This window comes from Pagrus major, chromosome 23, assembly GCF_040436345.1.
Source record: "Pagrus major chromosome 23, Pma_NU_1.0".
Taxonomy (NCBI): domain Eukaryota; kingdom Metazoa; phylum Chordata; class Actinopteri; order Spariformes; family Sparidae; genus Pagrus; species Pagrus major.
Genome location: NC_133237.1, coordinates 5,092,195 through 5,116,955, shown reverse-complemented (window position 1 = coordinate 5,116,955; position 24,761 = coordinate 5,092,195). Strand labels below are relative to the sequence as shown.

General features: G+C 41.0%; 1 protein-coding gene across 1 annotated transcript; it reads right to left on the bottom strand.

The window, feature by feature from the left end:
- Positions 1–9,680: 9,680 nt before the first annotated feature.
- Positions 9,681–24,479, bottom strand: LOC141018938 (NACHT, LRR and PYD domains-containing protein 3-like). Its single transcript, XM_073493690.1, has 9 exons — positions 22,920–24,479; positions 22,656–22,826; positions 16,006–16,179; positions 15,653–15,826; positions 14,295–14,468; positions 14,006–14,179; positions 11,448–11,621; positions 10,806–10,852; positions 9,681–10,469 (listed from the first exon to the last, which is right to left on the bottom strand). Exons 1-9 carry the CDS (start codon positions 24,440–24,442, stop codon positions 9,946–9,948), a joined length of 3,135 nt encoding a protein of 1,044 aa, XP_073349791.1. The 5' UTR covers positions 24,443–24,479; the 3' UTR covers positions 9,681–9,945.
- Between the last annotated feature and the right edge of the window lie 282 nt (positions 24,480–24,761).

The window sequence follows — 24,761 nt, the reverse complement described above, 5'->3', positions numbered from 1 at the left end:
AAGGAGAGGGAACAGAAGCACATCAGGGGAGCACTTAAAATGTGTGGCTACCCAAACTGGACCTTTGTCAAAACCGCTATGAGATCCAGAGCAGACAGAGAGGAGGTGACGAGAAAACGTAACAACATCGTCATTCTGTATGTCGCAGGAACATCTGAGAAACTCAGGAGGATCTTTCATAAACATTATATCCTGGTTCACTGTAAACTTACCAACACACTGAGGCAGAAACTTGTCCATCCTAAGGACAAAACACTGAGGCATACACAGAATAATATAGTTTATGCTGTTTAATGCAGCCAGGAATGCACAGATTTGTCCATTGGGGAGACAAAACAACCTCTCCATAAACGAATGGCACAACACATGAGGTCTAACTCCTCAGGTCAAGACGCTGCTGTCCACTTACATCTGAAGGAGAAAAATCATTCCTTTGAGGACAACAATGTAAACATGTTGGCCAGAGAAGACAGATGGTTTGAAAGGGGAGTAAAGGCAGTACTAGTTCTCTCCCCGGACAGCTTAACAACCATTCACACCTGGGCTCACCTAGCCTTAGGAACCCACATGAAGGCTTGACCAACAACCCACAAGTGGCCCTAACGTTTAAAAGCCTGCCAACCCCCCTCCAGTTAGTTAGAACTGAAGAAGCCTCTTGGACGAGAGGTGAAACGTCTTCAAGAAACTGAAACAAGTCCAGTTACCTACGATACAGCACCTAGATTTATGACCTGGATGACTGAGAACCCTTGTCAACAATTTAGTTTCTTCTTATATTTCGGTGTTTGATCCAATACACTATTAGCAATTCTTGCAAGGTTCAATGTCTGTAGGAGTTGAGTTAAAAGCGAAGTGTCTCATAAGGCAGAACAGACAGAGCAGTTAAATTTTACTGACCTATTTTTTCACACCTGCTACTTTCTCTGTTGGGTTTGAATGTACTTGCCATATCATTGTTATCTACACGATAAACGATAACATATGAATGAAGTTAGCAAATGTTTTTGGTTTATATTTCAACATTTGTAAGTAACCTAAGTTACATAGCTTAAGTGGCTTGGTAGCTGGAGAGGTCCCCTTGAGCAAGGCACCAAACCCCTAACTGCTTGGAGTGCTGACTATGTGCTCATGACTCTAACACGTCAAAAAGCAGCCTGGTCAGCCTTATGCTTCTAAGTATGACACTGTAGTTATCCCTCTAGCGTCACTTCTTGAAGCACCCATGCAGTGTTATATAAACACACAACGGGACTGCCAGCCCGAAATGAAAGAAGGAAACTAAATATTTACTGTGTTTTGCCATCAATTACAGTTGTGCTTTCCAATGCCTTTCTCTTTTCCTAAACTGCCTGTGTGTGTGTTTCTCACTACAGATCCACACACGGAGTTGATAAAAAGTTGTGATGTGCTGAACTTGTTTTCTTTTGGGAAATTAAACATTATAGTAGAGGAAACTTTTCCCACATCTGACATATCTGAACAACACTGAAATACAAAAGAAGACTACATCCTTTCATATCACTTATGTTTGCAATAGCCGTTCTGTATGGTATTAAAAATCTAAAGAGTAATTCTAAGTCATTTGTCTCTGGTTTACTGAAACAAAACTCAGAGTTTAAATAAAAACAAAATAATGCCTTCCAAGAAAGAAAGAAATGGATTGCAAACAGAGTTGACAGGGCTCCAGTCAATTATCTAGAAGTCACTGGACAACAGTTTCCATCAGGAAGAAACCACACAGTCTGTCTACTATCAAAAACAGTAGTTTCAATTATACTGGTTGTTCAGGACCAGTCACCTAATAAACAGATTCCTATAAACAAAACCTAAACTGTCATACGCACATGGGACATTACTCACTTGAAGGACAAAAACAATACAGGTTATGATTTTATAGAAATACTTCAGTTCTTACCTTGTGCTGTTGCCTATGTTCCAGTCTTGTCCTTTTCATGCCAATACAGAATACTAAACAAATAACCCTCCCATGATGTGCATCGGGTAAACAGACAGCCTGATATGCTGTCATATTTTCCATGACCTTGTACCTGCCAAGGCATCATGTGCAAAGCAAGATGAATCCTTCATGACAAGGTCAAGGTCAGGGTCTTGGTTCACAACCCACCTCTGACTCTCCTGCAAATGATGTGGACGCCCTCCTCAACTGTACACCTCTCACTCCTTTCACATTGGTGCTGTTGTTTTGGTCCCGGCATCCACTCTGAAAGCTACCGGTCACTGATCAGCTGCAGCCTAGAACATTACATTTGCCCTGGGGTTAATGAGATAACCTGAGCTCAAAAGTTATGAGCACTAATACTTAAAGATCTGGGCACAAATCCTAATTTTGTGACCCTTAAAACATTGCATTTGAGTGTTTGGCATATGCAGTGCACCGATTTAGGTATGACCTCGCATGATGCATAAGATAATGCTCTCTGAGGTCCGCAGCAGGATTGTTGCTACACACTGATATATTAGACAATTAAACTTAAATTGTCATACGCACATGGGACATTACTCACCTGAAGGACAAAAACATTACAGATTATGATTTTATAGAAATACTTCAGTTCTTACCTGGTGCTGGTGCCTATGTTCCAGTCTTGTCCTTTTCATGCCAATACAGAATACTAAACAAATAACCCTCCCATGATGTGCATCGGGTAAACAGACAGCCTGATATGCTGACAAACCTGTTTTTCTGACCGACAGTAAAAGAGAAGGAAATGAAGCTCAGCGTTAGTTCATGAAGGACACGGAAGTCCCAAGCTAAGACTTTCAATCTTATGCATGATCTTAACATTGATAATATCACTGTAGATTCTCAAATGTATTGCATCCAGCTTAAACTGCTGTCATATTTTCCATGACCTGGTACCTGCTAAGGCATCATGGGCAAAGCAAGATGAATCCTTCATGACAAGGTCAAGGTCTTGGTTCACAACCCACCTCTGACTTTCCTGCAAATGATGCGGACGCCCTCCTCAACTGTACACCTCTCACTCCTTTCACATTGGTGCTGTTTTTTGGTCCCGGCATCCACTCTGAAAGCTACGGGTCGCTGGTCAGCTGCAGCCTAGAACATTACATTTGCCCTGGAGTTAATGAGATAACCTGAGCTCAAAAGCTATGAGCACTAATACTTAAAGAGCTGGGCACAAATCCTAATTTTGTGACCGTTAAAACATTGCATTTGAGTGGTTGGTTGATGCAGTGCACCGATTTAGGTATGACCTCACATGATGCATGCTTGCATCCCTAAGATAATGCTTTCTGGGGGTCTGCAGCAGGCTTGTGGCAACACATTGATACTGCACATAATTGTAGAACAGAATTGGCTACACATAAATGTTTTAACATAGGCTGATGCTTAGCATGGGTATTATCCTTGCTTGGTAGGAGTTTTTCTGTATTGCGCTCCCTGTTTTGGCTTAGAATGCTGCTTGATCAATTCAGGGAGCATCTCAAGAGCAGAGCTGTCAGCGCCAAGCATAACTGTATTCCATTTGTTACAATAAATGGTTAAACCTATGATAAGAGTGTTCCTGACTGAAATGAAGCTTAGCGTTAGTTCAGGCAGGACAAAGAAGTCATATGCCCCAGCTGTAATTAGCTGACTGCCTGCTGATCGTTTCATCGTTACCAATCAGTCTCACACCAATCACAGTTCATTGATCCATTTAAATATGGCTCCCTCCTCACTCATAACTGCTCATACTCAAAAGCTGCCACATACTGCTGGTGCTGGAAAACTTGCCGGCACAACCCCAGCCTCCACCTTTTTAAAGAAGAGTCCTTTCGGGATTCAAGTGTGACCAACCCCAGTGTAAGGGTCTCTACATAAACCCACAAACAAATGTATCCCCAGGTACAAGGAGAGCCAGAGACGTGCACTCAAGTCAAAATTCTATTTATTATGCAAACTGAAATCAGCTGATGGTAATGGACCTGATAATGAAAGAATGAATAATAATTAGTTTTAGCACAATACCTTTAATACTACAACACTAATAGATATTTAAAACTACAAGGTAGCTGAGAAGACTCATTACAATGAATAGAAACACGCAGGAGTATAATATATACTACCTGCTAATAAATAAATCGTCAAACAGGGTACTCACCACGGGGAGATTCTATCGCAAAACCCAATAGCAACCACCACGTGCACACCGTGACCACTGCAAATCACTGCAACAATTGAAGTAAATCTACCAACTACTTTTGGGTGCTCGCCACTCTTCAGACCTACCACACTGCATGCAAAGAAGGGTGCGTATACCACGGATACTCCCCGCAGATCCTCCCACTGCCTGACAACTAAACAAAAGAAAATACCTTATTAGTACTCGGTTGGTTCACAAATGGTTATCAGCTGTGTAGGAACACATGTCCATCGCCTCTGCATTACATTGAGGCCCTGTTGTTCTTGTTAACTCTTTTCCTCTGGATGAAGACGATTTACAGGCTACAGGCTGCCACCTTATCTCCTGGCAGAGAGGACAGTGTTTTCCTGGACCATAAAGACTTCAAATGAGGACAGTTTTAATTAATTTACAACTAAACTCCCATTTTTGAACTTACTTTCCCCTCCAAACAGATAAATTCTTCCCTCAAAGGTCAGTCTGAGTGAACATGGAGTTACCTACTAGAGCCACATCAGGAGGGACCGGAGCTATCTGGTCATCAGAGACCGTGTTAATACAGAGTCTCTACATTTGCAAATTAAGTAACACATCTGATGCCTCTCTCTCTCTCACCCTCTCTGTCTCTCTGACTTCTGATTCACAAACACACTCTCCAGAGTGGACACCAGACACCTTCTGACGTGTTGTTCTATGCTATTACTCTGTCTTCTGTTATTTACGACACATCTGGTCTCACTATCTGTGGGACATTCCATTCAAATGGCCTCTGTATTCTTCCAGATTTCAGACCATTTCTAATTAACCATTAAGTCAATATCTCACCCTCTTAATTCTATCAAATTAAGAAACAGTAAAAGAAGTTCATAAAACTGGTCTTTTTCCCGTTTCTCTACGATTAAGATTGACTGAAATCAAGTTTTAATGTTTAATCTGTCCTGTGTTCGGTGGAACCACAGCACCTCCTGATGGTGAGTCCTGGTACAGTTGGACGAGAAATATTCTGTTTAATATGTTTATCGTTATAACCAGTAAATGTCTCTGATATGTCTTTGTTTAACAAGTATTAAGCTAGAACTAGGAGAAATATGTATAAGTGATTTTAATCATGTCATAATCCTTTTCTTGATAGACAAAGTTCATCTATTGAGCCATGGTGAGATTCTGTGAAAGGTGAAGCACAGTTTTGAAACGTTTAAAACTATAAGTTTTGTTTAGTGAGTTTCTGTGAATTTTCACACTTCCACGAAATCTTGGAGACAAAAGCTGGCAAGCCCTGCCCCCCCAGACACGCCTCAATTAGGAGATAATAAAACGGAGAGATCATGTCTCTCGAGTCAGTTTTAGGTTTCAGTTGATGTTTAAGTTTTAGTTTAAGTTTTCTTTTGTTTTAAGTTTTCCTTTTGTAACTTATTTTTGAAGCTCTTTACCTTTGAAACACGCTCCAAGACAGCGATCTCAGCAGAATTGCTCACACGTTGATTTTTCTCACTTTTATATTTTTCGCAGTATTGATTAGCTTCTTTTATTAAGTTTGTACCAGAACGAAGTTCTGTTTTAATTTGTTTTATACAGTTAAGTATCGTAACCTGCTTTGGAAGAAGTGAATTTAATTTAGATTATCTTGCATTAACTAACAACGGAAGATCCGCCTGATCAACGTATCATCCTCAGTTATTTTATTCAAGAAGTTAAATTTAGTTTACAAACTCAGAGCCTGAGAACCACTCGAAGAAACGAAGAAGAACATCTTTATCAAAATCATCATCATCAGCTGACCCTCGGCCATTGGACCGGGACTGCCAGCTAGAGCCGCAAATCACCTGAGGAAATCCGCTGCCGCGGATTCAACCACTCTGCTAAGAAAGTAGGCTCTCCATCACTCATAACAGCTGGATTCACACATGATACATGAGATGGTGTCTATGGCTCTGATTCTGATCTTTTAGCTTGAGAGAAATTCGGTTAGGGTCTCGTTAGTATTAAAATTACTCCCATAATATTTAAATGCTTCAACCTAACTCATGATCTCACCATCAGCCCATATTCCACTAGTAACCCATTACTTAGTTATTCCATATTTCCTGTTACCTGTTGTTATTCATTTAAATTGCCATTTCATTTATTTAATCTGAATTATTTAGTCAATAAACATATTTAACCGTATGTCGTTGTCTGTGCAGGTTTATTTTTAATGTGGAGAACCGATGGATATGTGTAGAATTCACTACTTCATTTATGAGATTGAATAAATTGATCTGAAATTGATTAGAATTGATACAAGTTAAACTTGTCTAGTCATCTAGTCAAAAGGGAAAACACAGCCATTAAATTGACTGGCAAACATACCTCGGAGGGAATAACCCTCCTACGTTACCATACCAGTCGAGATTACCTTCTCAGTCTGGGGCCCTGTCAGACACTGGCACCCCAAAATACCAAATAAAGTTCTCCTTCTGCACAATTCTTTTACCTGCACAGACAAGACAGTCCCACCACACATCTACCAGGCCTCAAACGAAGAGGCACTAATGGCTCACACCTGTCCTTATGAAGAGGGGGAGCTTTCTCTAGCCCTACCTACAAGGGGCAGTGCTCCTAATCCAGGTGCCAGCCCTCACCCTCATGAACAGTAAGTGTGTGTGTGTGTGTGTGTGTGTGTGTGTGTGTGTGTGTGTGTGTGTGTGTGTGTGTGTCTAAGGTGCCTGCCCTCACACAAGGTTAAGAAACACTTTTGTAACAGTATAAGTATTGTCTTCCTTATGGCAAAATCTTGTATACCCTGGGGGGTTTTCTGCAATGCCTTCCCTGTTTTGGCTTAGCATGCTGCTTGGTCAGCGCCAATCATAACTATATTCAAATTGTTGCAATAAATGGTTAAACCTATGATGAGAGTGTTCCTGACTGAATTGGGAACATTTTATTGGTTTGTAGCAAGTGCCTTCTCTGGCCAGTTCTTTGTGCTTTGACAGTCAAAGAACTGGCTCTTAGCCAGGACAAATGGTTCCAGAGTGGCACTAACACATTACTGGTCTGGGACAAAGAACCACTTATGTCAGGGGCTGGGGTCAGGGTTTTATGTGACCGAGGACCAACTAAAACCGTTTATGATCACCATATTTAAAATCCAGAGCAAGTGCAGTGTGTTCAGGCTTATCCGCAGAAAAGAAAAATTGCAACTACTATGTGGGCGATACTCAGCTGTATGTGCCCATAAAAGCTGATGATAAATCACAAAATTAGAGTACTTGTATGCAGTGAAGAAATGGATGTCAGAAAACTTCCTGCTCTTGAATTGGATAAAATTGAGATGTTGGTCATTGGCCCTGCTTGACAGAGACATCACTTTGATCAGGTGACGGTAACTCTCGACAACTGTTATTTCTCAAAGTTTAACTGACCAGAGAAATTACCAAGATCGCTTTTTACCACCTGCGCAACATAGCTAAAATTAGGTCCTTCTTTTCAAGGTGGGCACAGAAATCCTGATTCTTGCCTTTGTTTTTGTCTAGGCTGGTTTATTGCAATGCTACTTTTGTTTTTTTGTTTTCTGGTTGCAAAAGCTGCAAGCTGTATCGCTCTCACTGTCAACCCTCTCAAGCTTCCTCATCCTTCTCCTCCTTCTCCTCCCCCTCCTCTCTTTTCATTCAGGCTCCCTTCTGACGGACCGGGGCCCCTGGGAACATCTGCCTCTCCTGGGTCCTGCTGCCTCACATGGTCTGGATCGTCATACCCTGGGCTCCGCTGGATCATGTTTTACTATCTCCTTATATCTGTATGTTATTCTGATGTTTTCATTTTTACTGCTAATTATCTTGTGTGGCCTGCCCTCTTCCAGGTCACCATGGTGGAGAGGAGGTTGTGTGGCTCGGGCAACAGTTGTCGATGCCTCGGCCTGCTCAGTCGTCCTCCTGGATCCACACACTTAACATATTTTATATAAATTGTAAGATATTCTGTCAATGCAATTTGTAAATTGTGATTTTGTTGTTCTGTTCTGTTCACGCAACATCAGTTGCATGTCTGTCTGTCCTGGGAGAGGGATCTCTTCTCTATGACTACTCCTGAGGTTTCTTCCATCTTTTTCCCTGTTAAAAGGGTTTTTTTTCTCAATGTGTCACTCGAATAGAGGGTCTAAGGACAAAAGATGTCGTTCACTGCACAGATTGTAAAGCCCACTGGGGCAATATGATTGTGATCTTGGGCTATATAAATTCAATTGATTTGATTTGTTTGGGCTTCATGAGGTCATGTTACAAATTCAAATGTATAAAACGGTGTAGAAATTAATTCCTTTTTTAACGTTAAAGTTTTATTGTCCCAAAAAGATTGCAATTTTATGATACATACAGCATAAAGACTGTGCAATACTGCAATACAATACTGTGATTAGGTCATATAAATATTGCATTGACACAATCATTGTATCAGAAAAGATACCAATTCTGGCCCATATTTTAACTGCGCTTGTTTTTTTTTTATTTTTGTTTTTTAAAAGCAAAGAAATTTACAACAAAGGTCTAATCATTTTTAAACATTTTTAATGCAGAAATCTTTCATAATGTTTTCATCATGTTTGGGGCCAATAAGCACAAACATGATCCCACAGTCAAACTTGCACAACTTGCTGGTTGTGAACACATCAAACAACCACTGCTGATAAAAACTCATCTGACATGACTCAGGCACAAATGGACATGGTAATGTTTTACTTTTGACTCATGTCATGTCGAGTCTCATTTGCCATCTTCCTTCCTCCCCCTATGACTCTGTCCTGGATGTTACCATGACAGGCGACCAAATGAAATGCAGCGTTATCTTCAGTAACTGATGGATTCTTCTGGGTTTGAACAATGTTGGAAATATTTGTGATAGTGTAAGTACACAACAAATATTCAAAATATATAATAAAGGTCTAGTTATTTTTAGACACTTTATTGCAGAAATCTTACATGTCATTACATATCATATCTTTTTAAAAGCAGTACAATGCCATAACTGAAGACAAACAGCAGGAAGACAGAATCAACAAACATTTTTTTTGAGTTATCAATCTACTAAAGAAATCTAGAAATTCAAACTCATTATTTGAATATTTTTAATATTAATGAAGTAATAATACAAAGTCTGGAATGTTTTGTTTTTTAAAATGTATATTTATATTAATATTTTTCACATAGCTGAGTAAGCAAGCTGTTCTCAGAGGAAAATAAGGTCCCCAGAACATTGTTTGAAGCTAAGGTGGCAGGGTCCGCCACATATAAACAAAGTAAAACAGTATGAAATTGTGTTGTCCTTTAAGGTCAGTTTGTTTATTCAGTTTATTCAGTCATGAAAATGAAGACAGTTTGTTTATTTAGTTTGTTTATGTGTAAAAAAACAAACAAAAAGAAAAAGAAAAAAAATCAGTCAATGAAGATCTCTCTCTTCTGTTGTAATCATTAAGATATACATGATAATAAACCCCAGTTTTAATTAAACGTGTAATGTATGTACATTCAGAAACTACCACTCTAGTAATTTTCATTGTTAGTGGCAGAGTCTGTCATTTATTTGCTGGATTCAGTTTATCTTTCCATGTGCAAGTAATCCAGTGTTTCATCTCACTGACTGATCTTTCACTATTTCTTTGCTATAGTTGAGCGGTATTAATTTACTGAATGATGCAAACCTAATATCCTCAAAGGTCACCCTGAAGTGGGTATTTTATTTCTAAATCAATACCTCTGGAGATTTATAGCGGATAACAGAATATATATCAGAATTCTGCACTCACTCTCTTTCTGACTCAGAGAAACTAGGGAACCACAATCCAGCTAGGACAATAATTCAAGACAAACCCAGGGTAAAGGGGTTCAGTGAATCTGGAGTAGACAGTGTGGACATGTTCCAGTGTGTCAGAGTGGACTTTGTAGAAGGACAGAGAGCCAGCAGGCCAGTCCAGATACACTGCTACTGTGTTGCTGTCTTTGCTAAGTCTACATTTCTTTGTTTCTGTGTTATTGTGATACAAGGACTTCGAAATGTAGAACTCCTGACTCCAGGACTTGTCATTCCCCCCAAATTTGCAGTCATAACCATATCCTCTCCTGCTGATTCCTCGGTAAGTCACTGCTATGTCGAAGTTTCCCTTAGTCTGAATTTCCCAGTAACAGCGGCCAGTCAAACTGTTTCTACACAGCACCTGATTGAAATAATTAAATCTCTCTGGATGAAAGCCATAACACTGTTCCTCCCTCACATATTCCACCCGTTTGTTGTCCTCAGACAGTTTAAGCTGTCTGTGTGCTGTGTTGGGGTCCAGTGTGAGTTCACAGGCATCTGATAGAAAGAATAAGACATGATAAAGCAACAGAAGACTCTTCTTATAGTCTAATGTTTAGTGAACAATATACAGTGCACACATACACATATAGTGTAGTGCTGTGCTATGAACAGGCACAAAGCAGTCACTTCCAACTTTCATCACCCAAAATAGATACATTGGTAATGTATGTGACACTATGCTAATATTTCATATGAATCCACAGACAAAACTTGTAATGTATTATCTTTAACAGAATGTATTGAAGAGGCCATCATTTGTCTTATGTTAGTGTGCAATATAAACTATATACTATACTTTATACAGTCAATGGTAGTCACTAAAATACGTACACTTCTGCAGGCCACATTTTAACCTCTGCTCTCCACCATGGTCCACGCTGAAAGAATGGGAAAAGGATCAAAAACAAATCTATAGAGGCCCTGAGGTGCAGACACAATGACAACTAAGAAACAGCGTTCCACAAAACACAAGAACATTACAGAAAACACAACATTTTAAAAAACATAACATATTGTTGGGTTTTTATATTTGATGTTGTGTTTTCTGAGATGCTGTTTTATGGTTTTGTTGTTTTCTTACAAATATTCGTATTTTCTGCAATCTTATTGTGTTTTTGCACTTTAGGGCAACCACAATACTGTCTGTAAATACGAGCATTACATATCCTTCATCAGAAAAAAATCTTCCAACATGAGTTAACATTAATGCCAAACAACCTAGAGTCTTATTATATAAGTTGTTGCAGACCTTTCTATCAGTTATAATAACACTGTTCAAAGTCACAGTATACAAGCAATTATTTTACCATTTGTCTGTTTTCTCCCCAAAGGTTTGTCCAGTGATTTCCAATATTTTTCTCAATTCAAAATCACTTATAATAATTGTTACATGTAATAACTGAATTATATTTCAATATTTCTCTGCCCCTATCAAAGAACAGGTGTAAGCTATCTGCCCTCATTGAGACATACTTGAGATTGTCCAGTCTCCACTGTGGATCCTTCAGTCCAGCAGAGAGGAGTGTCACCCCTGTGTCTCCTGGATGATTGTAGCTCAGGTCCAGCTCTCTCAGATGGGAGGGGTTGGAGCTCAGAGCTGAGGCCAGAGAACAACAGCCTTCCTCTGTGACCAGGCAGCCTGACAGCCTATTAACATTGATGCATAGTTAGTTATTTGTTGTTTACCATATTTTTGAATGGTCTTTCATTCTTTGAGGTTGTAGAAAGTCATCTTTGTAAATAGACAATATGACAAATCACCAGTCACTGGTAAAAGATGGAGGCTAAGCATCAAAGCCTTTGCATATTTAAACAGGAACAGATTCTTGTTTCAGTATCAAGAGTACGATACTGTCCATAACAAGCTAGAAAAACTAGAAATGTGTTGTTTGAAACTGATGTCAGGGTTGGAAAGTTATTCCATAAGCATTTTTGTTATATTTGTATAAAATCTCTTAAATCCTGACAGCAATCAGTAAACCAAATGCCCTGATAACCCTATCCAATCATCTTATTCAGCCTATATGAAACAAATGGATAGTCTGTCTGTCTGTCTACATACTCGCCTGCCTGCATGTACTCTACCCTTTGCGCTCTGCACTTATTGTGTATGACAGGAGTGTTCCTCAGGGCTAGACCAATGTATTGCTAAAGCTATAGCAAGCTAGTGGCACAAGAATGACATATAAGGTACTAACATAATAGCTTGACAACAGTGAATACTAATAATAGCCTTGTTTGTTGTTTACGTTCATTATGATAATATTGTGTTTTCTTACATGAGAGTCAGACATGAGGTTGTTGTGTATGGTTGGTGATGACAGCGATGTGCTGCACTCACAGTATACAGTATACAGTTTACCTATACCTAAGCCAAGCAGAGCTGGAGGGAGGGGGTGGGATGTTTTTGGTTGGATACTTCCAAAGCTTATCTTGCTTTTGTCGGTTTCTACAGTCTTACTAACCCCAGCTTTAAGACAATGAATTTTTTAATTTTTTTTACACACACAATTTTTTGGTTAATGTAGTTGTGATATGATATGCAGAAGGCAGCCCTGCTATATATTCCTTTTTTGAAACACCAACCATTCCCCCTAGTGTGAAGATATCTGTAATTTTACAGCATTTAGTGGCACTTCCCTTCTGGGCTTCTCTCCTTTAAATATGCTCCTTCACAGTTAACCACTTCCCATTCTTCTTGTTCTCTCTTTGACCAAAGCTGTTGATTTTCTTGCCACCCTGTGGCCATGCAGTGACTGAAGGTGGCCTTGATGTGTATCTGCATGTGATTGAGCATCAAATTCTATGTAGATCCAAACAGGAACAGGTTCCTCTTTCACTGCCATGAGTACAATACTGACAGCTGGATTTAACAGGGGGTGCTGCTTAAAACTTCAAAACTTCAAAATAGAAATAGAAGGTTAATCAATGGTTACCACTGTTAAAGTGTTTACATCCAGCCAGTGTGTCCAGCCTGTAAGAGAATGACCTGCTTTGAGGCTTTCAGCACAATGATTTATAGATCAGCACAATTTCTGGCCTTATTGTTTTGGCAACTGTTTCTAGGAACTTAAGTTGGTTCCTTGTCAACTTTCAGCTCCCAGTCAGCCATTGCTAGCAGACCAGAGAAGGTGGTCCTGGCAGCTGATGGTGGCTTTTCCCTAGCCAAAAGCAATGGTCTTCTTCAGTGGGCCTTCAGGACTTGGTCATGGTGCCAGCAGTAGCACCCCTAGCCCTGGGATTTCAAACTGCTCCTACTTGGTACTTGGACTTGGAAACTGAATTGTATTTGATGGGACCTGACCTTCTAAAGCTCAACACATTAGTCCATGAGACTGCTTGCTCCCATTTTGTCCAGGCACCATGCTGCAGCATTCCAACTATCCAGCTGGCTGTCTCTCCTTCTCAACATATGCTTACACCTCATACTCGCTTACACCTCGTACAGCAACCTCTGATTCTTTCTCTGTGGCTTACTGTAGCGTGGTGTAGATCTGCTACATTGGCAAGACCTTCCAAGACACACTTTACCACCAGCACCCTGTGCTTTAGATGCACCTTGAAGACAGTATCTGCTTTGCTCGACTTCCACCCTGTCCTGATCTCAATACCGGCCTGATAGACTTGAATTCGAGCCTGGCCTGCTGACCCTCCTCTCAAAGCCCTTGATTATGGAGATAAGGACCTCATAAACAAGTAGGGGCCAGATAACCTGGGAGGATATCATGCAGGTATATCCAGGTTTTAAACTTGCCAGATAGGCCTGACTTTGACTTCTAAACTGAACTGAATTGAAGAAATTGAATTTGTTTTAGGATTAGATGTCCAAAAAGCTGATATGGCAGTGATGGTCAGGCTTTTACTGACTGTTGGCCATGTAGAGTAAAATTGGTGTCTGAATTATAGTTTTCTTCTATGTTCAAACAGCCATTATTGCAGAAAAGAAGAAAAATATCAGTGTAACAGGTGATTCCAAACGTATAAACAGTGATGTATGTGAGAGATGCTTTATGTGTAAATGGGAATCTAACCTGAGAGTTTCCAGTCTACACTGAGGACTCTCAAGTCCGAGAGAAAGAAGCTTCACTCCTGAATCCTGCAGGTCGTTGTTACTCAGGTCCAACTCTTTCAAACTGGAGGGCTGAGAGCTGAGAGCTGAGGCCAGAGCTTCACAGCTTCTCTCTGACAGCAAACAGTGACTCAACCTGGATGAGAATTAATGATGATTAAAGACCGGCAACTATTTAAAATATCGTTGTAATTTTTTTTTTTTTTAAATACCACAGTCTCTAAAGATAGCACACATGTCACTCTGCTGACCTGAGACATTCCAGGGTACAGTGTGGACTCTGCAGTCCAGCAGAAAGGAACTTGGCTCCTGAATCCTCTAGGTCGTTGTTAGTCAAGTCCAGCACTCGCAAGCTGGAGGTCTGGAGGGTGACAACCGAGGCCAGAGCTTCACAGCTTTGTCCTGACAGGTCACAACCGCTTACCCTGAACAGGAAGGAGTTATAAACAAAAATCTTTGTTTAAATCAATACCAATAGAAACAGACATTTTATCTGATCACAATCGGCTCATAACTACCTCTGAGTGCAGTTCATTAGGTGAAAGATCCAAACGGTGGAAATTTAATATTTCCCTTCTCCAGAATTTGATTCAAAATTTAGATCTAAACTCAGAGACTTTATGTCAATTAACACTGGCTCAGTCTCAGACCCTCAGAGACTGAGCCAGTGCCAGTGACCCTCTTTTTTTTTTTTTTTAATCTATTTATGTATTTATATGGACATTCAAACTACCTCAGTAAAAACTTGCACCTTATGTAGATAATGCTTATATCCCTTTATTCTATTTATACCTTTTTAATATTTTTATATATTTTTTATTTTATTTTAACTTGCTGACTGTTCTGTGTTGTGCTGCATATCTGTTAAGTGTTGTGTTGTGTTGTGTTGTGTTGTGTTGTGTTGTGTTGTGTTGTGTTGTGTACAACTGCTCCACGTGCCTTGCCTTGAATTGCCCCCCGGGGACAAATAAAGTTTTTTGAATTGAATTGAATTGAATTGATTTGAATTGAATTTGTGTGGCAAGCAACTAAAGGGTTCATCACGGATTTCATGTGCTCATTTGGTGTCCATTTGAAAAAGAGCAGAGAAGCAAAAATTGTCACATTGGAAAAAAGGCGTCTATTGTTAGAACAGTCACTTAAGGCAGGTTTTTCTAAATCAACACTAAATGGTTTAATGACCATTAATGGTTTAATGGTTTAACAAGTTGGAAAGGTATTGAGGCACACCAGTCATTAATTGTATCTCTGATTGCCGCTGCAGAGGACTAGTGTCTAGGATTTATGCCAATCTAACAGATGCATCTGTAGGAGGGACTTTTCATACCTTTGGATAGCTACTCTGTATCAGTATTGTACATGTATTGAATGAATGATGTCAATAAAAATGTATCTCAAAAAAATAAAAATAAACAAACCAGCAAACAACTGTTTGGGATTGCTTCCTGAGCAGAAAATGACGTCACACTCTACATGACTGTACACCATTCTTTGTTTAGGAGCTGGGATGGCTGCACATGCATCTTAGTGCATGAGTCTCTCTCCATCCTCCTTACATCCATTTTCAACATGGCAGCCAAGTGAGAAGCTTTATCAGAAACCTGCTGACCTGAGCGTTTCCAGTTTACAGTGTGGACTCTTCAGTCCATCTTTGAACACCTGCACTCCTGAATCCTGCAGTGTGTTCATACTTAGGTCCAGCTGTTTCAGACAAGAGGACTGGGAGTTAAGGAAAAAGGCCACAGCATCGCAGCATTTCCATGTCAGTGAACAGTCAATCAATCTAAAAAATAAGAAGTGTTAGAGACAAATATACAATTTTAAAATGCTGTGTTTCTATTTAATGACACATAATCTAGGTGTCTGTATCTGCATAAACAAGATTTCCAGCTAGTACTAGGTAGTGTCACACTTTAAATGGCTTCAAACACATTTAAGTGGTTAGTCACAGGGTTGGCTGACCTGAGGGATTCCAGTCTACAGTGTGGACTCTCCAATCCCACAGAGAGCCGCTCCACTCCTGAATCCTGCAAGTAGTTGTTAGTAAGGTCCAGCCTTCTAAGACTGGAGGACTGGCAACTGAGGACTGAAGACAGAGCTCCACAAATATGGTCTGTCAGTTTACAGCTACACAACCTGAAGAAGAATAAAAGATAAAGATAGGCAATTACTTTTAAAAATAAGTGCAGTCTGGAAGAATGTTGATTTCCCTTAAAGGAAAATTCCAGTATATTTCAACCTGCCAAATATCCCAAAGGTGTAGCCATTGTGAGTCTGTGTCATGCTAACTTTTAACTCGCCACTTCATTGTAGACATTCAAAGGAATAAATACTTGCGCAATACTTAATAAAATGGGGCAAGCTGCACAAGCCTCCTATCTCTGAGTTTGACTGAATGACCAGTATGACCAATTAAAACTTGACTTTCACTGCCTTCATACTTCTAGGCATACTCAAATAGCTATCTGCTCCTCACCTTACAAAGCAGCTGGATTTGTGAGATCACAGGATTATGTGATTGTAGGAGATACACTAATAATAAATGTAATTCATTAATCACTGGCGATCAAAAAAGCACTCCTAAATGGAGCACCACCTCCATTGTTTGTCTATTTGAATAATCTGGAGGGAATTATTCAAATCCGACTGGACAGGGTTAACTTGTAACAATTCTAATCAATTTTAAATCAATGTATTCAATCTCATAAATGAAGTAGTGACTTCTACACAGTTTCCATTGGTTCTCCATATTAAAAACAAACCTGCACAGACAACGACATACAGTTAAATATGTTTATTGAGTAAATAAATGAAATGGCAATTTAAACGAATTACAAAAGATAACAGAAAATGTTTGATACTGTTGTGGCAGGACGGTCTTTTTGTTTCCATCCCGTCCCCCTCTTCCTTGCTCCATCCACATTAGGTGTGGATTGACGCGCTGATTGATGGGCGGCGCTGCGCACTTTATTTATACTGGTCTGGTCACACCTGCGAGCCCTCTCTTCCTTTCCGGTTCCGCTCGTCCTCCGTGGTGGCTGTGGCCCGGCGTGGCAGAGCCAGGTGCAGGTGTTTGTGCCGTTGTTGCGTGTCTGTGTGGTGGAGCCCTGTTTGGCTTGGCGGATCATCGTGGCGCACGTTTCCTCCTGTAGCACAACAGGTATGCGCACCGCTGTCCTTCCTCCCACTTAGTGTGCCACAGGACGCATCGGTGACACGGTTCTCCTTTTTCTTTTATTGTAGTGTGGCAGACTGCTGTCGCCGTGAGGCCGAGTTGCCCCGCTTGGAGCCCTCCTGGGTGTGGATTGTGCCTCCTCATGGGTAAATCAGCGTTGTCCGCCCTCCTCTTTTCCTTCTATCTGCTGCTCGACCCCCGGCTAATTGTTAAATATTCTGTGCCACAGTTTGGATCAGGCAGAAAGCCATGCAGTAACTCTGCTACCTGGCCTGCTGTGACGCTGCGCCGGTGAGGTCCATATGAGCATTAATTCATCGCCACGGCTCCCTGGACGACGCTGCTGTTTTGGTTAGCTCCATTGTATGGCTGCCACGGACTTTACGCAGCTATTTTAGTCCCATTTAAACATTTACTCTTGTTGTCTGGTTTGCTGGGTTAAGTTTGGGTCCAGCATCCCCCTCACAGAGCTGTTATCAGAGCCCTAAAATTCCTGGGCTCTCTGGGCGCTGCTGCGTGGGTCTGTTATTGATTGGAGGAACAGCTTGATTTATTAATTTGATTAATTAATTTAATTGATGAGTGTGAATTTGAGTTCTTTTGTATTCTTTTCATTGTTTTTGTTTATGTATTTGAAGATTTAATTATATATGTATATATTTTTTTGGTTATTTTGGTTTCTTTTTCATAATACTTTGTTGATTTTGGTGTGTGTGTGAGAGAGATATACTAGTCCAGACTGAGGCCATTTTAATTCTCCCTCTCTCCTTGTGGACAGGTGCTGTGAGCCCAGAGCGGCGACCCAATCCCCGGTGGCGGGTTCTTGACTTCTCAGGCGTGTGTGTGCAGTGTCACGGGTGATATTATGTTTCTCCCTCCTCTTTGGTTTCGGGCCGCCGTGGCAAGCCCAGCCCTGTCCATCCATCACCACTTTTTGGCCCAGTGTTTGTTGGTGTGAGACGGCCTGGTAATCTTGAAACTGAAACAAAATTATATAATAAAAGGATTTTTATATTTTGAACACTGTCTCCTGCCCAGTGGTGATTTGAGCCTGTGTAATCTTAAAGCACTCTGTTTAGAAAAGAGGTAACTACTTCCTGGGGCGAAATTCCCCAGGTGGCGTTGTTCGGCAACACTCATCCCCAGCCTTCCACCTCGCCACACTGTAATGACTAAGTAATGGGTTATTAGTGGAATATGTGTGGATGGTGAAGTCACTGGTTGGGTAAAAGCATTTAAATATTACAAGAGTAATTTTAATACTATCGAGACCCTAACCGAATTTCTCTTAAGCTAAAAAGATATGAATCAGAGCCATAAACACCAACTCAATGGTCATTAAACTGTTTCATGTGTGAATCCAGCTGTTATGAGTGATGGAGAGCCTACTTTCTCAGCAGAGTTTTGGAGTCAGCGGGTTTCTCTCCGGTGATTTGCGACTCTAGCTGGCAGTCCCGGTCCAATGGCAGAGTGTCACTGCTCGTCCGGTATCCGCTGGTTGGCGACTCAGTCCCACGTCGTAGGAGGAGGGCAGCGCGTCCAGTACCGAGCCGGTGACGATCTTGGCTCAATGCCCAGCGGGATACCGCTAGTGAACATTGGGGGCAGAGCCGGTCTGGCTTGTCAAAAAGTCTGTCTTTCGTTGGAAACCGCTTGCACGGTTATTGACACAGCAAGTTGCTGTAATGTTGTGATGATGATTTTAATGAAGATGTTCTCCTTCGTTGCTTCGAGTGGTTCTCAGGCTCTGACTTTGTAAACTAAATCTAACTTCTTGAATAAAATAACTGAGGATGATACGTTGATCAGGCGGATCTTCCGTTACTCAAAACAAGATAATTTAAATTAAGTTCACTTCCTCTAAATCAGGTTACGATACTTACGATACGAGAAGTTAATCAATACTGCTAAAAATATAAAAGTGAGAAAAATCAACACGTGAGCACTTTTGCTGAGATCACTGTCTTAAAGCGTGTTTCAAAGTAAAGAGCGGAAAAATTAAACGAAGAGAGCATTTTTAAGAGTAAGTTTTAGGAGTAAGAGCGCGAGTTTCAAAAATAAGAGACAGAGAGCGATGTCTCTTGTTAACTCCGAGGCGGGCATGCCTGGGGGCAGGGCTGCCGGCTTTTTGCCTCAGAGTAGTGTGAAAATTCACATGAACTAACTAAAACTAAACTCTTGTTTTAAATGTTTCAATATCCTGTATCACCTTTTCTCCCAAGAGTCTGTCCCAATCGTACCAGGACTCACCATCAGGATGTGCTGTGGTCCCACAGGACACATTAACATTAAAAGTTGATCTCAGCCAAACTTCATCGCAGAGAAACGTGGGAAAAATCAGTTTTATGAACTTCTTTCACTGTTTCCTAATTTGTTAAAATTAGGAGGGTAAGATCCTGGTTTAATGGTTATTTGGAACTTGCTTGAGATCTGGATGAGTGCAGAAACCGTTATAGATTGGAATGTGGCAGATAAGGTCTTAAATTTCTGAGCTGTCGACCAAGATCAGTAACGAAGAAGGGGGTTTACCAGACCTTCAATCTGGGAATGTGTGCATGTGTATGTTAATTTAGATCAGGAGAGAACATAGCAAATCAGCCATTGTTGATCTTATTTACACTTGAAAAGACATTCGATTATAACACATCTTTGTCACAAAACAGTTTTCTGTTCCTCTTGATGTTCAGAGAGTGGATTCCTCCATGTTGACCTCGACTGACCTGAAGGAAAGGAGTGCTACTTGTTTTGGGGGGGGAGACGCTGTTAGATCCCGTTTTACGGCCCCCTAGAGATGGGTGTAGATACCAGGGAGGATCTCTGAGAATCGTCTATTTGACGGCTTTATTGTAAAGACAACATGTCCTCCTTGCCAGGTGAAGAGGAGGGCTCATATCTTTAAAGGAATGTTTGCCTTTCAAAAACAAATCCTCAATTAAAAGCAGAGGTGAGTCACATGTGTTCCTACATGATCTTGCAAATGCATCTTGTTGGGCAAGCTTTGTGCTGTCGTTGAACACACAATAATTCAGATCAAAAGGTAACCAATAAGGAACTACTTGCAGCTACGGGCATGGTTGAGATGTGAAGACCAGTGAGAAATGACCCATAACTGATGTTTTAGAGAACTACAATGGCAGCTTTTGAGGTTAATGTAGAAGCTGCTATAGCATCTGTCATATCAGAACTGGAGAGGAAAGAACAAAAAACTGCACAGAGGGCTTTTCTTGATGGAGAAGATGGTTTTTGCTCTTCTTCCAGGTGACTTTGATACAAGCTTGGCTGGCTATGCTGGTGGTGGCACTCTCCTACTGTTGGTCTGATTGGCTGAAGGCAGCTTGTGACAGTAGGTGACAGACAGATGGTTCCTCCAACCACCTGCAAAGTAGTTTTTTGTTTTCCCTTTTCCAAAAAGGTTCTGACGTCTCCTTCCCAGGTGGCTCTGTGTAACAAACCATCTGGCACGTCAGGTAGCCTTTAAAAAAGACGATCCAAGTGATTTTACTTTGATCATACTCACTCGGCTATATTTATTTTTAGACAGGAGTACACTGTCAATGAGCTATATCAAATGAAATAGAAAAGAAAAGGATGGGGGAAGTGGCAGAAATGCAACAGAACTGTCCCAAAGACAGCTTTGCTCAGGAAACTCTCCACAACCAACTAAAGTGGAAAACTTTGTGGGACCTGTTGATCTAAATGATGAGTGTTAGATTATTTCAATCTGAAACAAGATAGGACACCTTCTTGTGGCACTAGGGGATCACTAAGTCATTAGGATAGATGATTTGGGAACCATGGATGGCTGCACCAAACTTTGTTCTTTCACTGGTTAACAAAAAATGTTGCTGCTGGATCTACTGTAGATGAAACATCAGGTGATTATTAAATAGTATGGATGTAAGTAAACCAAAAACTCACTGTATGATATCATCACGATATTAAATCCACGGTAAGATAATTATCACAATATTAATCAAAAAAGCAGTGTTCTTTAATAATAAATGTGATGTGTACAGCATTTATTAAAAATGTACAATCTGTTTTTACTTTTTACTTGAGGTCCTTCTTCTTTCCTTTTATATTATAATAAAAGTAGCAGGCCATGACTTACGCATGTGTGAAAAGTAGCCATTGGAATTTGTACAATTGCAAAACAATAGAGCAAGTAGTAGCAATCCCTCCCTCCCTCTGGTTGTACAGTGGGAATTCCAGGGCATGCAGGGGGGTTTGACACGAGAGGACAACACAGGCCCATCCACGGGTCCCACCAATGTCCCTCGCTTATGTTGTCCAGCACACGACCAGGGCCAAAAAAGTGTTAGTGTAACAGACATGTTACTTTTTCCCATCTGTATGTTCAGTGGTGTTCGGGTGTTTATGGGTAGACAGGTTTTTCTTGCGGTTGCTTTGTAAAATTAAACAGCCAGCGGTGAGGCAGTGCAGCTAATGCAGCGGATTGTAAGCTGTAGTTTCACGGTAAAAACACCGCCGAGTTGCCGCAGCTGCAGTGTCTTTGAGCTCGTTAGGTGAAGCAGATATGTCTGGTGGTGGAGCAGTGGCAGCAAGCAGGCCAACTGCTTGCTGCAACCAACAATTAGAGACACCCTTACAGTGAAAAGTGGCTCCGGAGAATGAGTTAATAGGTTGGTGAGCTACTCCAGCTCAAGCACTGCGAAAAACAGACATTACCAGAGCTTGTGTCAGTTAACAGTTACCCCTGGTTTCCATCGGGCACATGTCTATGACATTATGTGTGCAAAGCTATTTTGCTCTGTTCCCCTTGCAAACTGCATATCCCAAAAGAGCCTTAGAGAAGTGGAGTGTGCTGCTGGCTGATACAGTAGACATCCTGAGATTTTGCTTATTTCGTTACATTCTCCTTGATTTGTGTGCTTCTGCCATGGGTGAGTAGGCTACATACTTAAATGTAAATGTACTTAAATGTTCGATGTAGTGAAGTGAAACATGATCCCAAAATGGTACAGGGTGTTTTATTGGAATCGAGGGGTTAGAGTCAGCCATAGAGAAGGCAACCAACCAAACAGAACAATTCAATGACATGGACAGATAACAAAATGCATTCATACTGATTTCCCTTGTTCGATCCATGAACTTTTTGAGCAAAATAGCCACATGACAGGTTGGTAGATATTGTCAGGGTCTCGCGACGGAATATTCGGTATATCGTTACATCCCGATTAAGTAGTGATTTGTATACCTGTTACATATTGCACGGCAATCAATTACATATTTTCTAAGATATTTCAGGTAATATATCTGGACCAAGGTGGTGGACTAACCAACTGTCTTTGCTACCCTAAGAGGCACACCACTATCATAGCTAAAAAGTCTATAAAGTGTAACAATATATTTTAAATACCTACAAAACCTTAACAAACAAAATTAAAATGTTATTACATCAATAAAGCCAGCATACCTGAGAGTCTCCAGTTTGCATTGTGGATTCTTCAACCCCCTTGTGAGCTCATAGAGACCTTGATGCATCACATGGTTGTAACTCAGGTCCAGTTCTCTCAGATTAGAGTTGGAGCCAAGAACTGAGGCCAGAGCTTCACAGCTTCTCTCAGACAGGTTACAGCCACTCAGCCTAAATATGTCATAACCAAAGAAAGAATGAGCAAGAACCTAAAAACAGAACATAATATTACAGTATTTAATATGTACTAAGTTGTAAACCCACATAGCTCGACGGGAAGCCTGAACCACTGGCAGCAATCTCAGAAAACCTTCCTCTGAAGCAGAGAATTTTTTCAGGTCGAACACCTCAAACTCATTCTCTGATGACAGTAAGATGAAGACCAGAGCTGACCACTGAGCTGGAGACAGTTTGTCTGAGGACAAACATCCTGAACTGAGGTACTGTTGGATCTCCTCAACTAGAGACTGATCCTTCAGCTCATTCAGACAGTGAAGCAGGTTGATGCATCGCTCTGGGCAGGGATTCTCCCTGATCTTCTTTTTGATGTACTGGACTGTGTCTTGATTGCTCTGTAGGCTACTTCCTGATCGTTTCAATAGGTCTTGGAGTAGTTCTTGATTATTCTGTTGTGAGAGACCACTGAGAAAGCGGAGGAACAAGTCCAGGTGTCCATTTGTACTCTGTAAAGTCTTGTTGACTGCTGACTGGTAGAGTTGGTTTACTGCTGATTGCTCTGTGATCTGCACAGACTGTTTGGAGGTTGATTGTTCTTCAGACAAGAGGTTGATACCTGAGTTGATGAATGACACTATGACATGAACAGCAGCCAGAAACTCCTGGAAGCTCAAATGAACAAAGAAGAAACGCCTGTCCTGGTTCAGCCCATGATCCTCTTTAAAGATCTCTGAGATTACTTCTGAGTACTCAGAAGCGGCCCTGATGTCAATGCCACACTCCACTAGATCTGCTTCATAGAAGATCAGGTTTCCTTTCTGCAGCTGCTCAAAAGCCAGTTTCCCCAGGGACAGAATCATCGTGCTGGTCTCTGTGCTCCAGATCGGATCTGTCTCAGCTCTTCCATGATCTTTGACATTTGCCAGTTTGGACTGAACTACCAGGAAGTGTGTGTACATGTCAGTCAGAGTCTTGGGCAGCTCTCCTCTGTCATCTGTTTTCAACACATCCTCCAGAACTGTCACAGTGATCCAACAGAAGACTGGGATGTGGCACATGATGTGCAGGCTTCGTGATGTCTTGATGTGGGAGATGATTCTGCTGGCCAGTTCCTTGTTCCTGAATCTCTTCCTGATGTACTCTTCCTTCTTTGGATCAGTGAACCCTCTCACCTCTGTCACCATGTCAATGGACTGTCGAGGGATTCGACCAGCTGCCTCAGGAGTTGTGGTTATCCAGACGCAGGCAGAAGGGAACAGTTTCCCCATGATGAGGTTTGTCAGCAGCACATCCACTGAAGCTGAGTCAGTGACATCAGTCAGGATCTCGTTGTTGTGGAAGTCCAAAGCAAGTTGACACTCATCCAGACCATCAAGGATGAACATAGCCGGGAATTTATCGAAACTGCATGTTCCTGCTCCTTTGGTTTCAGCAAAGAAGTGATGAAGAAGTTCCACCCAGCTGTATTTCTCCCCCTTAAGCAAATTCAACTCTCGGAAAGTGAATGGAAATATGAACTGTATATTGTTGTTAACTTTGTCTTCAGCCCAATCCAGGGCAAACTTCTGTGTTGTGACTGTTTTCCCGATACCAGACACTCCTTTCAACATTAATGTTCTAAGTGATCCATCTTGACCAGGTAAGAGTTTAAGTAAGTCTCCTATATTGACAGTGTGTTCCAAATTTTCATCTGTGATATGGAGCTCAGTGTAGATCTCATTCATCAACATCTGCTTCCCACATTTTGTGGCTTGCACAAACAAATGCTGAAACTTTTTCCTCAGGTTAAACTTGAGTTTGCGCTGGCAATCAGTGAGAGCCTCTGAAAGAATAAACAACAGATATACAAATGGAGTAATGCAATATTTCCAGATAAATGGACACAATCAACACAACACTGACATACTGTATATTCACATTTGTATTCCC